At 37.2% G+C, this 17264-nt stretch overlaps 1 protein-coding gene across 1 annotated transcript; it reads left to right on the forward strand.

The window, feature by feature from the left end:
- The first annotated feature begins 11155 nt into the window (after positions 1 to 11155).
- Positions 11156 to 14674, forward strand: LOC136236028 (uncharacterized). Its single transcript, XM_066026149.1, has 3 exons — positions 11156 to 11350; positions 13987 to 14198; positions 14282 to 14674. The coding sequence occupies exons 1-3, from the start codon at positions 11156 to 11158 to the stop codon at positions 14385 to 14387; spliced, it is 513 nt and encodes a 170-aa protein (XP_065882221.1). The 3' UTR covers positions 14388 to 14674.
- The last annotated feature ends 2590 nt before the right edge of the window (positions 14675 to 17264 follow it).

Raw genomic sequence — 17264 nt, forward strand, 5'->3', positions numbered from 1 at the left:
AAAAACCAAATCACAGTAATAAAACCCTCCTGCTGTGATTTTATTTATATATATACCATGTAAAAAATATTTTTTTGGTTTCTTAATTTCTTGGACACTAGACAGATGCTCACGAAACAATGCCCAGGACCGGCCCTACCACAAACCATCTTAATACGATGAGGAACCATTATTAATTTTTTGATAAAATTATGATTATCTGTGTTGTTAATAGGTAAAACTATTGATATATTAATATATTTTTTTTGAAGAACTATACTAATATATTTTAAATTAATTAATAAATAAATATATAAGTACAATTTCAAAATTAATAAAGAAATCTAATAATTAATATAATTATTGTTAAAACAAGAAGCCTAATTTGCACAATAACACAAAAATTATTGAAATTGATTGTTTCTTGATAAAATAATCACTTGAATCTTTCATAAAAATTTGAACATCGAGTCAATATAGTCCACCTCGCAAAATTGACTAAAGAATCAGTGGAAATTATTATGATTATTTGAAATAAAAACGATATTGTAGATTTTTAGGATTGACCCAAAATCATTGGGCCGAATTGAGAAGTACATTGCAGTACTTTCCACTATTAATCGATTAGTATGATTTTAAGGCACTGTTTGGCAATTAATTATTAGTTAACTGATTTGATTAACTGCTTATTTGTTTAGTAAAACTTAGCTGATTGCTAATAACTTTCTTTATACAATGACACATATAAAATTTTGATTTGAAGTTAAAGTGTAGTAGTTAGAGGTAAAAATATTATTCAAAAGACATGCAATAATAAACTAATTGAAAGAACTCTTAAGCTTTTTTAAAATTAGTTTTTTTGAATCTAATAAACTCTTTCAACAATTTTCTCGATAAACACCACTATTAAAATTTTGACTAGTTAAAATCTCTAAAATAGTTCAAACCTTTAATTAAAAAAAAACTATTTGCCAAACATGATTGATTGTGTTCTAATTTTAGAAAAGAATATGAACATGAACGAAGTGAATTTTAGATATGAATAAAACATGTACTAATTCTTTTAGTATAATCTCACTACAAAAAATAACCCCTATACCAACGCTTTTTTAAATACACTTTTAAAAAGTGTCACTACAAAAAATCAAAATATTTATTATTATCGAAAATTTAACTCTTAATTTTGTTTTTACCCTTACAAACACAATTCTTTACCTGTTTGCCAAACATTAATTTGTTTTTTATTTTTTTTAATTTACTGACCCTACCTTGCCTCTTATCTCTTTCTCGTGAACGCCTCCGCCGATCTCCTCTGTTTTGCTAATCTGGTGTGAGGAAACCCTAAATTAGCTTCTTCCTAGTCGCTCCCTCATTTGCCTTTCGTTCTCTCTCTATGACGGCAACAAAGGCCATTGCGATGTGAGGCGGAAGAAGATCACCCCAAGTTCTCTCTCTCTGATATTCCATCGGTGTCCATCAGCTGATTTCGTCCTCTGGAATCTAATCTAAACTCTGTTGTCTTCAAATCATTGAGGTATTTCTTTAAATCTCTGTTGTCTGGTCTAAACTCTGATAATATTAGAGGCAAATTTGAGAATTCAACAAGAAAAGAAAGCAGAAATATATCGACCTGTGCTCTCGCGTCCTAGGGCTTGCTCGAAGCCATGGCCACCGTTCTTCCATCCTCCCACGACCGCCCCCCTCGGGCGCCGCCCGACGGCCGGACCGGCTCGGATCCCCTCTCTGCGTCTGTGCTACCTCGCCGCTCTTGGAGGGATCTTCTCCTCGATAAGGAGGTTATTCGCGATTCGCGTCGGGGTGAAAATTTGCGTGAATTGGGTCAAGTAGCAATTGAGGTTTCATCTGATAATCCCCTATATCCGAAAGTATCCCCGACACCGGAATTGAGGAAGAAACTAGAGGCACCATGGGAGAGTGCATTGATCATAAAGCTTCTTGGCAAGAATCTTGGATACATGGCACTTCATAAACGGGTGATGGACATGTGGAAACCAATTGATAGCATCAAGATGATGGATTTGGGGCATGGCTTCTTTATGGTCAATTTCGATGATCAACTCGATAGGGAACATGTGATGAAAGATGGCCCATGGTTGATTCAGGGAAACTATCTGACTGTCCGGACTTGGTCCCCATCTTTCTCTCCATCAGACTCGCTCATTGAATCGACCCTGGTATGGATTCGTTTACCTGAACTTCCCCTTTACTATTTTAACCAGGATGTCCTTCTTACTATTGTGGAGGCTATTGGTAAGCCAATTAAGGTTGATGAGAACACGGCCTTTGCGGACCGGGGTCGTTTTGCTAGAATATGTGTTGAAATCAACCTGATGAACCCACTTATTGCCCGTTTTGAACTTGATGGTCAGGAGCAACGTGTTGAGTATGAGGGCCTTCACATTGCCTGTACGAATTGTGGGCGCTATGGCCATTCACGACAATCCTGTCTTTGGCCCAGCGTGCATCGGGTTTAGAAGAGAGCGCAGGTTGATATGGATGTGGAGGGTCCTAAGGAAGGGGTGAGGGATGGTGGCAAAATGGGTGCTAACCCCCTGAATCTTGAATCTTCTCATCAGGATCCCCCAGTGGTTGAATATGGTCCTTGGATGATTGTTCCTAGACGGAAGCAAGCGTCAAGGGGAAGAAACACGAGAGTTACAGCAGTTGATCCGGGTGATGTCCTAGTCAACCCATTTGCTGCCACGGGAGGGGCGTGGAGTGAATTTGATTCCATGATCTCAAAGAATCCTACCTTTACTAGTCCACCAGCGAAAGTTGTCACCACGGGGAAGGGGAGGCGGACTCCTTTAAAGGATCGCACTAATTTCACAGGCCCCCGTCCTCAAGACATTGATGCCGGGATGTCACCTAATGCTTTTGCTAGTTTAGCTGATCTGGGGGATGGAAGCATGGGTTTCGATGGTGAGAAACCGCCATCGGGTTTTCAGTTAAATATCAGTAGGGCCAAACGGTCTAGAACCATTATAGAAGCAGGGGAGAACAGCAACTCTGGGGCCACGCAACAGGATCGGACTCAGCAGAAATCGCATGGGTCAGGAGCCTCGTTGCCTAGTCGTGAGGCGTCCACGGGGGTGGACATGGTTACAGGGATTTGATTCTTGGGCTGCTTGTGCCCTTGTGTGCAGGGAGAGTTAGGGCTGTGCTCTTCATCCTCTGTCTTTGCGGTTTACCTTTGGTTTATAGTCTAATGCAGTGTATTGTTTGGAACTGTTTTGGTGCAGGGAGTCGTGATTTTCAACGGTCTTTACGTTTCCTTAATAAGACGCACATGCCTTCTATTCTGGCTCTTCTTGAGCCTAGGATACCGGGCACCCGTGCGGACCCGTTACGAGCTTCTTTGGGGTTTGACTCTATGGAGATTGTTGAAACCGAGGGGTTCAGTGGTGGAATTTGGATGTTTTGGGATTCATCTCGGATCAATGTGAACATTATGGTGCGGGATCAGCAGTTTCTTCACTCTCATGTTACCTTGATTGGGGGTCAGATGCATGGTTCTACCTTTGCTCTTTTTATAGTTTATGTCCGTCCTCAACAGTATAGAAAGCAGATCTTTATGAATACTTTGCGGGAGCTCCAGCAGTCTATTCAGATCCCTTGGGTCATTACCGGTGACTTCAACTGCATTAAAGCTGCGAATGAAAAGTTAGGTGGTTCGGGTCTGGTCTCTACTCGATGCAATACTTTCAGCAATTGGATTCAGGCTCTAAACTTGATCGACCTCGGCTTCATCGGCCCCCCTTTTACCTGGTTCCATGGCCGTTCCCCTAGGACGCGGGTTGCTTGTCGGCTGGACAGGGCATTATGTGATTTGGATTGGAGGCACTTGTTTCCAAACGCTTTCGTCAGGCATCTTCCACGACTGCATTCGGACCACTCTCCGATCCTAATTGATGTAAAATCAGCCACCACACAACCTGCTCGGTCTCCCTTCGGTTTCAGGCGGCTTGGTTCGAGCACCCTGGGTTCCTTGAGTTCATGAAGTCTACTTGGAAGGATAATCCGAATCTGTCGGAGCAGCTGTCCTCGCTCGCAAACTAGTTAAAGGGCTGGAACATGAACGTCCTTGGGAATATTCTGATTCGGAAGAAACGGGTGTTAGCCCGGCTTGGTGGGGTTTAGAGGCGTCTCTGTAATGAGAATCATGGGGGTCTGTTCAAGCTTGAAAGGAAGCTGTCTAATGAGTTATCCGCAGTTTTACGTTAGGAGGAGCTGTTGTGGTTCCAAAAGTCTCGTGTCAAGTGGATTAATTGTGGGGACCAAAATACATGGTTCTTCCACACGTCTACGATTATCAGACGTCGGAGGAACAGAATTGATGGTATTCAGGACGAGCATGGGGTCTGGTTGTGGGATCCAGGTGCGATTAAAGATTTAGCTATGAACTACTTCCAATCGGTTTACAGGGAGGAGAACTGCAACAGGAGGCCCTTGCAACTGCGTAATCGGTTTCCTTGCTGGGACGATGGGGATCTGGGATTTCTTAGCACTCCGTTCAGGGCTGAAGAGGTGAAGTGTGCCTTCTACAGTATGTCGGCTTTGAAAGCACCGGGTAAGGATGGCTTTCACGCAGGGTTTTATCAACGCCTTTGGCACTTAGTGGGGCAATCAACTACTGATTGCGTTCTCCGGGCACTAAATCAGGGCGTGTTGGAGGACACTTTGAGTGATACTCTAATCACTCTTATCCCAAAGATACCATCTCCTTTGAAGCTGGCCGATTTTCGCCCTATCAGTTTATGCAACGTCCTCTATAAAGCAATTACCAAATGTATCGTTCAACGTCTGAAACCTCACCTTCAGTACCTTATTGGGCCTTACCAGAGCAGCTTTGTCCCTGGGCGTCAGATTACTGATAACGTGATCCTTATGCAGGAAGTCTTACACGTCATGAAACACAAGAAGGGTAGGAAAGGGATGATGGTGTTGAAGCTCGATCTCGAGAAGGCTTATGACAGAATAAGCTGGTCTTTTCTGCATGATACCTTGTGTTGTCTGGGCCTTCCGGATCATTGGATTCATTTGATAATGCAGTGTGTTTCTTCCACTAGGATGGCTGTACTGTGGAATGGTGAAGCCTCCTCTGATTTTAGTCCGACCCGCGATTTGCGCCAAGGGGACCCGCTCTCTCCTTATCTTTTTGTACTGTGCATTGAGAGGTTAAGTCATATAATCCTGGATGAAATTAATGCAAAGAATTGGAAGCCAATTGCTCTCTCTAGGGGAGCCCCCCCCCCTCTCGGATATGTTTTTCGCTGACGACATTATTTTAATGTCGGAAGCGTCGGTGGAGCAGGCTGCTGTGATCAAACGGGCCTTGGATCTTTTCTGCGATGCGTCTGGTCAAAAGGTTAGTTTACCCAAGTCTCGTGTGCTTTTCTCTACCAATATTTCGGGTCGTATGGCTGATGCTATCTGCTCTGAACTTCGGGTTACACGCACAACTGAGCTCGGTAAGTATTTAGGGGTGCAGCTGTTACAGTCACGGGTTACTAAGGAGACTTTTCAGGTAGTGATTGACAGGGTGCAGTCGCGCTTAAGTGGTTGGAAATCACGTTGTCTTTCAATGGCCGGGAGAACTACGTTAATTAAAGCGGTAACCTCTTCTATCCCCGCTTATACTATGCAAACGGCGCTCCTTCCCATGCATTCTTGCCGCCGGCTGGACAGTTTGAACCGTCGGTTCCTTTGGGGTGGTTCTGAAATCCACCGGGGTATTCATCTTTTGAAATGGGACATGGTCTGTCGCCCTCGCTGCGAAGGGGGCCTAGGGGTTAAAAGAAGTCGTAACATGAACCTTGCCCTCATCACTAAGTTAGGATGGCGGATGCTAATGGAGGACAAAACCGTGTGGGTAAAGGTGCTTCGCCATAAATATGCCCGTGGAAGGGTGGGGCTCAATTTATTTCGGATTGGCTCCAACCCAAGTTTTATTTGGAGGTGTATAGTTAAGAGTACAGGGATCTTACGGGCAGGATTGGAATGTCGGGTTTGTAATGGTGCTGAGACCCGTTTTTGGGATGATGTTTGGGTGGGAGGGGCTCCCCTTGCAATGGAGGCTACTTACCGTATCCCGTCTGAGACTCTTGAAAGGTCAGTTTCCTCTTATTGGATGCAGGGAGGCGGTTGGAATTGGGAGGAAATTAATCGTTATCTTCCGGCTGGGTCCTTATTACGTTTAGCGTCTATGGTAATTTTCCCGGATAACAGTAAGCGGGATTCTTGGAGATGGGGGCCAGAGGTGACAGGGAGGTTCAGCGTTAGAACGGCCTATCAGTTAACTAGAAGTCCAGGGATCGTTGTGGATGCGATTCGAACTTGGAAGAAGGTTTGGCTGCTGCAGGTCCCGGAGCGGCTCCGGTATTTTGTCTGGCTTACTTTACAGAATGGCTTATTGTCAAATGAGAATAGGGTTCGACGGAGGTTAAGCGACGATGATTCCTGCTCGTTGTGCGGCGGGTCCGAATCAATCCTCCACATTTTGCGCGATTGCCGTGCTGCGCGACGGACTTGGTTTACTTGGGTAAGCGATGAGAACCGTGAGGGTTTTTTCAGTAGAGGCGTCGTTGATTGGGTCTGGGAGAACTGCACTGTAAGAAACAATAGTAGCAGGGGGTGGCCGGAAACCTTTGTCACAATTATATGGTGGTTGTGGTGCTGGAGATGTATGAGGATTTTTGAGCCTGTTGAAACTTCGGTTCCGGATAGGGACGGTTTCCTTCAGCAGCAGGTCATAGGGTTTAGAGCTGTAGTGGGGTTTGAACAACGAATGGATAAAGGAGCAATGAAGGAGATTCTTGTTGGTTGGAAACCCCCGGATGCGGGATGGGTTAAATGCAACACCGATGGGGCCAGCAAGGGCAATCCCGGGCCTGCATCTGCGGGGGGCATTTTACTAAACGAGAAGGGCGGCTGGATCCATGGGTTCACGGTTAACCTCGGCATTTGTACGACAATTCTTGCGGAACTCTGGGGCTTATACTTCGGGCTCCGTATCGCATGGGAGAAAGGTTATAGGCGAGTGTTGTTTGAGCTTGACTCCTCAGTGGTGGTTCAAATGGTTCAGGAAAGCACGGAGAGTCACCATCAATGCTATTGGCTGGTTAACGAGTGCCACAGACTGTTCACTCGCGACTGGGAGGTTAAAGTGGTGCATGTTCTCCGAGAAGGAAATCAATGCGCGGATTGGATGGCAAACTACGCAGGACATCTGTCTTTGGGTATTCACGAGTGTGAGTTGCCGCCTGCAGGCATCCAAGAGTTTCTTTTTTCAGATTTATGTGGAATAGGCCATCCTCGGATGACCCGTTCTTAGTCCTTCGTTTCTGTTTTTTGTTTCGGGCCTAGTTCCCTCATTTCTACCAAAAAAAAATTTGTTTTTTATTTATTTTTTAAAGCACTCAATAGAATAAATTCAGTTTCAAAACCCCGAAAGTTCAAACCGGAATTAAATCCTACAACCTAAGAAGCAAAACGGTAAACAAGAACGAATCGCAGAATAACAAATCGATGACCAAAAATAATGTGACGATATAGAAGTATAACACGAAACAATGATAATCCAAATATGAATGACAAAATGCAAATTTTTATTGTGTCATCTCCCTTTTTCTTCACTCTAATTTTGAAAGCACAACTTTGAGCTGCACTTTGAATTGAAAATGCCAATTCTTTTGAGACTTTTTTTTTTCGACTTTTTTTTTTTTTTTTGCTGCTTTTTTTTTTTTTGAATTGAATTGAAACCTTAATTCAATTCCACTACAACCTCTTTTTTCGATTTGTTTTTCTATATATCTTCAATAAACTAGAGTTGGTTAGGTAGAATAGATAATTCTTTTTTTTTGAATTTTAGATTAGGTTAAAACCTATCTTTTTCGACAAAACTGAAGAAAATTGAGAAAAAAATAAAAATAAAAAAATTAATGAAAAAAAATAAAAATAAAAATAAACGATTGACAGATTGACAGATAGATGAACCTGAAAAGTTAGAGCTCGGCTCTGATACCAAACTGATGCGAACCCACGAGGAACGGTGCCTCGAAAACCCGACAACTAGATTTGATTCCCAAGAAAGCTAACGAATCAGGGTTGGATAGAAAAGAACCTTTGTAAAACAGAGTTACAAAGACCCAATCCCAATCTCCAACAACCAAGAATACGATCCGAATGATAAATTGAGACGGAAGAAAACCCCTGCAAAACGAAGTTGCAAAGACCCAATCCCTAGTCTAACTAACAAGGATTCGATTCTGAATTGTTCAGTTGTAGTGCTCCAAAGAACACAAGAGAAACCCTCTCAAGAGAAGAAATTCCAAACTTTAATTTTGATGATAATCGATGTCTGCCATTACAATCCAAGGGAAAGCTATAAATACCTAACCTAATTCTAATTAGTTTTTGGACGTAATAGTCCTTACAATAAAATAAGGAATGAAATAGGAAGTTAAGGGTATATTGGTAACCTTCCTAATTATTAAATAAAACAGAAGCCGATATCTGTTAAGCCGTGCCCACGTCAATTTCCAGGCCACTTTTGTTATGAAGAAACAGAAGCCGATATCTATTAAGCCGTACCCACGTCAATTTCCAGGCCACTTTTGTTATGGAAAAACAGAGGCCAAAGTTGTCTAAGCCGTGTCCACGCCTTAGGAAAACTTCTGAAATTGTTGCAAAATCCTTGAGAACAACGCCAATCAATCTTGAACATTCTCATGTGAGTCCGAATGCTCCAATTGACTTCCGTATTCACATCTTATGCAACTTGAAAGAGATATGACAATTAATGGACCATTAATTTCAGAAACTACGCTTTTATCCGCGACGTCCATCACTTGGACCATATATGATTGAAGCTCCTCTTCAAACTGTTTGGCTCTTGCTCGGGTAATAGGTCCATCGGGAAGCTTTAATTGAGTGATGTGAGATCCCAAGTTTGAGCTATGATTTCCATTTTCATCATATAGCAAACGTTTCTATCTGTTTTGTTCATAGGTCAGCGAACTTCGCATCCCACTCTATTGCTCGGACGGTTGTTTCTAGTTCTCATCATGGGGTTTGATTGTCTGAGCCTTCCCTTTCGTTTGTAACACCTATTTGCCGATTTATGAATTAAGCTTTTGAGTAAAAAAAAATACTATTAAAATACTGAAAGTCTCGCAACCATTGTCGAATCCTTCTATTTGACCGAAATTGAAACTTTATCTATCCATCAAATTCTAATTGAAAGAAACTAATCAATATGTAGTTGTGTTATAAAAATGTTCTACTTTATAACGAGGAGAAAATCAAAATAGTATGATGCCTTATATGCATTTTTATATAATTTTTATTTTTTCATTTATAATATGGTATATATGTGATTGTCATGTCATACTTAAATAATTTTTTCAACATGACTGTCATCTCACTAATCTAGTTACTTGCTCTGTTTTAAAGTGTCAAAATAATTTTATTAAAATACAAATAAAAATTCAATAAATTATTGAACATACAAAATCAAATAACCATTCCAAAATATACTCTAAATTTTATGACCATTGATGCAATTTTGTAGTTTACTTATTTTATCAATAATTTCAGTAAATGTGACTTTTTTTTTTTTTTTTAGGGTAAATTTCAAATAAAACTCATGTGGTTTCACTAATTTTCAGATAAATGACTGTGGTTTATTTTTTGCCAAAACGAAGACTGGGGTTTTCAACTTTAGAAAAATAAGGATTTTTTCGATTAATACTATTAAAATCACCATTTATGACTTCAAAAAATGAGATGTTCTAAGAACTACTAATATTCTAAACAACTTTAATTTTTTTCAACTTTTTTATTTCGAGATTATTTAGGTGATATTTGGTAAAGAGAGAGAAAGCTAATGTTTAGAGAGAGAAAGTTCTAAAAAAGATGATTTTCTAAAATCGAAAATGTAGTTACATAGAAAATATGATATTGAACAACTTTAATTATTGAAAATTTTAATTTTCAGGTCATTAAAGATAGTTTTAATTGCATTATTAAAAGTGCGAAACCTCAATCTTCGTTTTGATAAAAAATAAACCACAGTCCTCTATCTGAAAATTAGTGAAACCACACGGGTTTTATTTAAAATTATCCATTTTTTTATTATTATTATTTTCTCTCTCGTAGAGTTAGGGGTGCACGTGGTCGGTTAACCAGTCCATTAAGGTTAATTCGGTCGGTGAACCATTTTATCGGTTTTTTAAAAACACTAACTATAACTAATCCACTAAATTCGGTTAACCACTAAACGGTTAACCAATTATTTCGGTCGGTTAACCTTTTATTTCGGTTTCTAACTATTAGTAAATAAAATAATAATAATAATAAAACTTCTAATTTTTTATTGTGAGTGGAATGATGGGTCAATGGCGAGTTGAAGAGATTAACGACGGAAATGGAGATATGCGTGCATTATGTACGAGCGGACTATGGATTGGACACTGCATTTCCCCTTAGATCAACTCTTGGCATTAAATTACTATGTTTTTTTGAACCAAAATTCTTATCCTATGTGCTTTACCAACTAAGCCATATCCATGTATATTAATTTCACTAATTATCTACTTTATGATAAATTTGATAGTACACGACATTTGGGATGAAATATTTCATCGTTGAGCCTTAATCATCAGAAATAATTAGTGTTTCTTATTAAATTTTTGTTACTGATCCATGTATTTATTTTAAGTGGGATAATGTATAGTTACATGTATACGTATAAATAAATAAATATATTTTTGTTGTCAAAAAAATAAATATATTTTTATATATTTAATTGAATTCGGTCGGTTTCGGTTAACCACGGTTTTTAAAATATGAAAACCGTAGCCGTAACCATTAACCACTATTTTTAAAATTAAAAACCGTATACTAATCCATCGGTTTCGATTAACCTTATTTTCGATTTGGTTTCGGTTTTTTGGTTTTACGGATTTTTGTGTGCACCCCTACGTAGAGTGTGGCTCAATTGCTAAATCATAATGAAATGAGAGATTGAATCACATTATAATTTTTCACGGAATAGTATAAGGGCTCAAATGGAATTTGGGCAAAAGAAAGAAGCCCTAATATAAAAGGAAAGAAAAGGATTGGAAACACAAATCAAATCGTTGAAACCCTGGAGATGGCTTTCAATTCATATCTTGGCAGAGTTTTGGGTTCAATTCGAGCAGTAGGAGCAATCTCGGCTGTTGAAAAGCGCAGTCATGGCTACGTTGTCAGCACAAAATTTCGTGGATTCGGTACATCTACTGGTGAGGAACTTCTTCGTGCAGTTGAATCCGATATCAATAATGACCCGCCCGCCCCATCCCTTGATGTTAGTTATTCCTATACATCTCAATGCTTTTGATTCTTCAGTTTGTTTCTTATTTTCTCAATTTTCTGGTGGTGTTACTCAGAATTTGCAAATAAAAGTTTGCCGTTTGCTCTGCCCATCTTTGAGAATCCATTTAATTACTGCTTTCCGCATATGCTAGTCTTGAGAATCGAATCCATTTAATTACTGCGTTTCTTCGTCTGCTAGTCTTGAAAAGCTATTTAACATTCATTTTATCTAAGACAATAGGTAATTCGCTCATAGATTTTGATTCCATAATTCTTTTGTTGGAGATAGCTATCCTCGGATATACTAGGATAACTATTAGTTTTATTTAGCCCTTCTTTGGGAGGGGTTAATGGAAGTAAATAAGAATATCAAGTTAATTTTGTTTGGGAATTGTTTTTTTTAAGCAAACGAATGTTAATGGAAGTTAAATGTTACTTCCTTTAACCTCCAAACTCTATCCTCCAAATTAGTACTTTAACGAGAGTAAAGTACTGTTTTTAAAAAAAAAATTATATCGGTTGAATAAATTTAACTTTCCTTCCCCTCCATATTTGAACTTATACATTCCATAAACTTCCAAGTTTAATTTTTAACTTTTCTTTCCATCACTTTCCTTCTCTTTCCATTACCTCTTTTAACTCTGACCTCCCTTAACCTCAAAACTCCCAAACGAAGGCTTAAAGAGTTATTTACTTATATTGTCAATATTCGAAGATATATATAAGGATATATTTATATTTAATAACTATTATTCATTAAACAATATATCTTGTCTATCAATTTCTATAGTATATTCAACTAGGTATTAGAATTTCTATAGTATATTCAAAGTGGTACTTCCGTTTCCTCTTCCTTAGCCATCCTAGCAGTGGCATCCTCCTACAATAATCCGGCCTCCACAGATTTATTTCTTAGTTCAAAACTGACTCGCATGCTGCACCACCGAAACACGGACTCCTTTGGTATCAATTTCAATTTGGTCATCATCAACAATCTCGCTTCTTTTTCTCCACATTCGGATCCTTCCCCATGATTTGGGATCCCATCTATCCCTAATTCCCTCCCTTCCAAATCTCCCTCTTTTCTTGTCCTTATTCCTTGTCATATACTATTTCATTGCTTACTTCATCATTTTCAGTAATTGGAACCCCAATCTTCGACCCGAAGCTTCCAGTTGCTTAATCTCCCTCTTCCATGGTACTCCTGCCGTTTCCTTAGCTACTCTTGCTGTTCTCTCTGACTCGAATCGTGACTTCTCTTCGCCCAACACGATTTCTTAAAAGTTGTTCTTGATTACAGTATTGCTTATTTTTTAATGGTTCTAACTCATTACATTATTTTCTTCCCACCTAAGTGATTTGCTCTTCATAGGCCACCACTTGTATGATGCAGGAAGCGGAAACCGAAACTAAAACAAAATGGGAAAACGGAATTTTTTAAAAAAATATAGGACACGACTTGATTTCACGGTTTTATATGATGGTTCATATTAACCGATCCCGAAATAAGGCTTTGTTGTTGTTGTTGTATAGGAAAAGGAAACGGAAACACAGGGAAATGTGTAAATATTAAAAATATGAAGCTATGTTTATAAATATTAAAAAAATAATAAACACAAAAATGCTAATAAATTTTAAATATATAAAATAATTATGGATAAAACAATAAAAAAGTTTGACATTTTAAAATTAAATTCATTATATTAAAAGAATAAAAAAATAAATAGAGTCCAGAACTTTATATTCATAAAAAAAATAAAAATAAAGAGCCCAACTACAACATCCTTTTCCTAATTGAATTATTGAATCAGATTCAGAATTGCAATAGGTACAAAAGGTTTGAGTTTAGACACTGAATTTTAGAAATGCGTTTCAATTTTTGTGTAATTACAGAAAGGGAAACCGTTTCCCACATTCTTAATCAAGAAGCTACATTCCAACTGTACTCTCAATCAACAACAGAAAAAAAAAAATCAAGCCTTGTAATGTAAACTCACCGTCAAACTTAAGCTTGTGTAAAGAAGAAACTGACAAAAACGGTTGAGGTTTTAAAAAATTAATGTCCAGCTAAGAAACGCAGTAAAATTTCTTCATAACCTCTTGGCTGATGGCGGATATGAAGCTTTGCCGAAAATACTGCAGAAAAGGCAGCTTCCGGCATTTCTTTTATCACGAATAAACCAGAAGGCGCCGGCGTCCTCGTTAGGTCAGCTCCGCCCAGGAGCTAACACCAAAAAAACGATGTTCTGGCGCCGGTGTGGGAGTCTAGATTATAGCGATGTGTATTACGTCAATCCCAACTCTCCAAAGTGACGCACCCTTCCCATTTTTTTTAATCGTAACTAACCCAGAAACTCCATTTCTGGTCACAGCTTGTCTGCAATTCCCTTTCAAATGGAACCAAAAAAAAAAATGTTCATAGCAGTCAAATCACAATCGTGTTTTGTGGCAGCTCCTTTTACATTGATTTTTTTTTCAGAGAAATCAAGTGTCGTTTTGTTAAACAGATTATACTGTCACCTTGTGCAACAGAAAAACAAGGATATCAAAGGCATCTTCTCCACGGGTGTTTGTGTGTTGTGCTAGAAATCAAAGGCATTTGTAAAAATTGTTATTGAATTGTCTCAGGTGGAGTGTCCTTTTGAAATGCGACATGGATATCACTTTATAACACTAGCAAGGAAGTACAAAGATGAGCTTATTGAACTTGAATTTGATAAAAGTTCATGTGATCCTCCAAGTTTTCCAATTCATGGCAGCGTTTATAGATCAAACCATGATGTAGAATTTGAAATTACTGCTACACCCAATAAGGTTGAAATTCACAGCTTCACTATGAGGTAATCAAATCAACTATTTTCTTTATTTATGCACACAACTTTCAAAATTCCGTTAATTTTATATCGATTTTTGCTAATGTCAGGGACGCACATTTGGAGGCTTTTGAAAAATATCTGGAGGATAGAGGGATTCATAGCACCATGAAAGCATTGTTCGAACACATTGATGGAGATTATGATGACGATTAAAACCTCATCTTCCGGCTTCTATTTTTTATATTAAAAAAAGTTAAATAAAAAAACCGGAAGACTAGCTTCCGGTTTCTTTGCAAATTGAAACCAGAAGATAGTTTTCCGGTTTCGAGCCCGGTTAAACAAGCCTTTAAATGGGTAAAATGTTTCACCGGGTTCTTAGTGACGATTTATCCTCATTAAGAACCCAAAAATAGGATAAAATCCGAAGAATAACACTAGAAAATTTGTTGAAATACAGAGACTACAACTATAATTTATGAAGAACTTAATATATATTTTGAGGGACCATTTTATTTTATTTTATTTTACGGACTAAAGAACAAACCGACGCAATACTCACAATTTTTTATTGCACTCTTACACCTTCCACTTTTAGAGATTTCAATACTATATATATATATATACACTTATCATTACAATTTCCTACCAAATACTTGTATAATTTAATCCCCGAATCATTTCGGAACTAAGGTTTTGTTGTTGTATAATTGTACAATTTAATACCATAAAAAAAACAAACTTTAATCTTGTGCCTACAATCTTAACATTTTTGTATTTAATGATAAAAAATCATCAATCATTTTCATTTATTGTCTCCTCGTTTTAGAGCATTATTAAATGTATTGAAACCCATTTTTTTACACGGTTGAATATGTATCAATAGTTTAAATTAAAAAAACATTAAGTTTATTTTTAATATTATTTTAACATACCCAAACCACTTTGAGCAATTTGTTTTTAATGCCCACTACAACCAACTTAGTCTCATTTTTTTTTTATTATTGGAAAAATTATAAAATTAGATTAAATAGGGGATTCATTTACATATTTAACACATTTATTCAAGGGTAAAGTACGAAAAAATGCTTGTGGTTTACCTTATTTGCAAATAGAGGTCCGTGATTTAAAAGTTTACAAATAAAGATATGTGATATGCTTTTTTTATAAAACAAGGTATTTAAAATTAATCTTTTAAGTAATCGATGACAATAAGAGCATTTTTTTATTTTTTTTTAATTACATTTATATATTAACAAAACACATATCCTAAAATCAAATTGCAACTGTGTAAAACGAACTTAAATATCAATTTAATTCATAAACGGCCAGATTAGTAAAAAACGTAAAATTCCACCATACTATTTATTGTTTCGATTTAGAAAGTTGTTTTTTTTTGGGGGGTTATATGTAAGTATAATTTTTGTTAAGATAAAAATGTCTTAGTTTGTAATTAGAACTTAAATGTGTAATTCTAATACTTTGTTTTATAAATAAAACATACCATAAACCTTTATTTGTGAACTTTTATAACCGCATGCCTCTGTTTGCAAATTGGACAAACCATGAACATTTTTTTCGTACTTTTCCCTTTATTCAATCTATTATATATCTAGACTATATTTTTGTGATTTATATAACACTTATAAGTTTTTTAGCCTTTCGTCTTTCGCTCTCCCGTCTGACTTCGCAGATTGTGAATCTGCGAAGATAATATTTGGTTTATTAGATGATTTCAATTCGTAGATTTCACAATATGCGAAGTCTGAACGTGTTTTTAACAAAATTTGCAAAGTGATATAGACGGTATTCGATGAAGAAAACATACTTTAGGAAATAACAAAAAAGGCACAACAACAACAAGGGACTCTAACATTAAATTATAACATTATCAAAATTTACAACAAGATTGCCACAATAACAACATTAAAACCATAAGGTTATCAAAGTTTACAACAAAATTGCCACAATAAACTCCTAACTAATCATTTCAAAGTCAACGTCACGAATCTGAATGAAAATTTCTCCCTATAGTGAAAGTCGATACCTTTTAGGATGAGAAATGGAAGTCCAGACCTTTTGGGATGGATGTTTCACAGGTTCCAGAACAAGATTGCCACAATAAATTCGGAACAAACCATTTCAAAGTAAATGTGACCAATCTTGATGAGAATTTCTCCATGTAGTCATCCCCTCCGCACCTTGGTATGCTGCCTTCCTCCGGGATGTTATTTATTCAACCACATTCAGAAAAATTTAATCGTGTTAGGCAGAAAAAGAAAGATTTGGCTTCGCAAAATGAGGATTCGCAAAGTATGCGAATATAAATGTGCAGGGAAGAAGATTATTTTACTTCACGAAACGATGATTTCACGAATTCTGTGAGGAGAAATGTGACGTTTTGACTTCGCAAAACGATGATTACATGAAGTCTGCGATGGAAAAATCATGAACTTTTCTCTTCGCGTAATCCATTTTCGCGAAGTCAAAGCGTCACATTTCAGCCTCTTTCTCCTCGCAGACTTTCGCGAAAACGGATTACGCTAAGTGAATTTCTGGAAAAAAACACAGAGAAAATAGTAGATACTTACATTTTTCCCACCTTTCACCATTAAAATCGTTAATTACCATATAATAAATTGGGGAAAACGATGAAAATATCGTAGAATAACGATTTCTTCGATCCGCACAAGAAGAAAGAAACCAAGAGACTAGCAGAAACAAGAAGATGAAGAACCATGTCGTCGTTTTCTAATAATAGATATATATTTTCTAATTTTTCTTTAATTTTATGTACTAACACAGACTTAAAAATATTTTTCATTGCCTTAAATATACTTTTTTATATTCATAAAGACCAATGCCCTTCTTTTTTTTACACAAATAATTATTTGCAATCAATTAAGTTTTATTCTCTTAATTTCAAAATAATTATCATATTTGATTAAAAAAATTTTATTTCATATTATTTGTTGTTTAGTTTTCAAAGAAATTTTTCCTATTTTACCCTTACTAATAAATTCAATATTAATTATACTTTTTATCATTTTATGTTTTCCATATATAAAGTATCAGTAGTGTTCACATGGACCC

The sequence above is a fragment of the Euphorbia lathyris genome, chromosome 7 (assembly GCF_963576675.1).
Source record: "Euphorbia lathyris chromosome 7, ddEupLath1.1, whole genome shotgun sequence".
Lineage (NCBI taxonomy): Eukaryota > Viridiplantae > Streptophyta > Magnoliopsida > Malpighiales > Euphorbiaceae > Euphorbia > Euphorbia lathyris.

Coding starts and splice junctions, on each gene's coding strand:
- LOC136236028 (XM_066026149.1), top strand. CDS start 11,156: ATGGCTTTCAATTCATATCTTGGCAGAGTTTTGGGTTCAATTCGAGCA. Junction 11,351..13,986: donor CGCCCGCCCCATCCCTTGAT/GTTAGTTATTCC, acceptor GAATTGTCTCAG/GTGGAGTGTCCTTTTGAAAT. Junction 14,199..14,281: donor ATTCACAGCTTCACTATGAG/GTAATCAAATCA, acceptor TGCTAATGTCAG/GGACGCACATTTGGAGGCTT.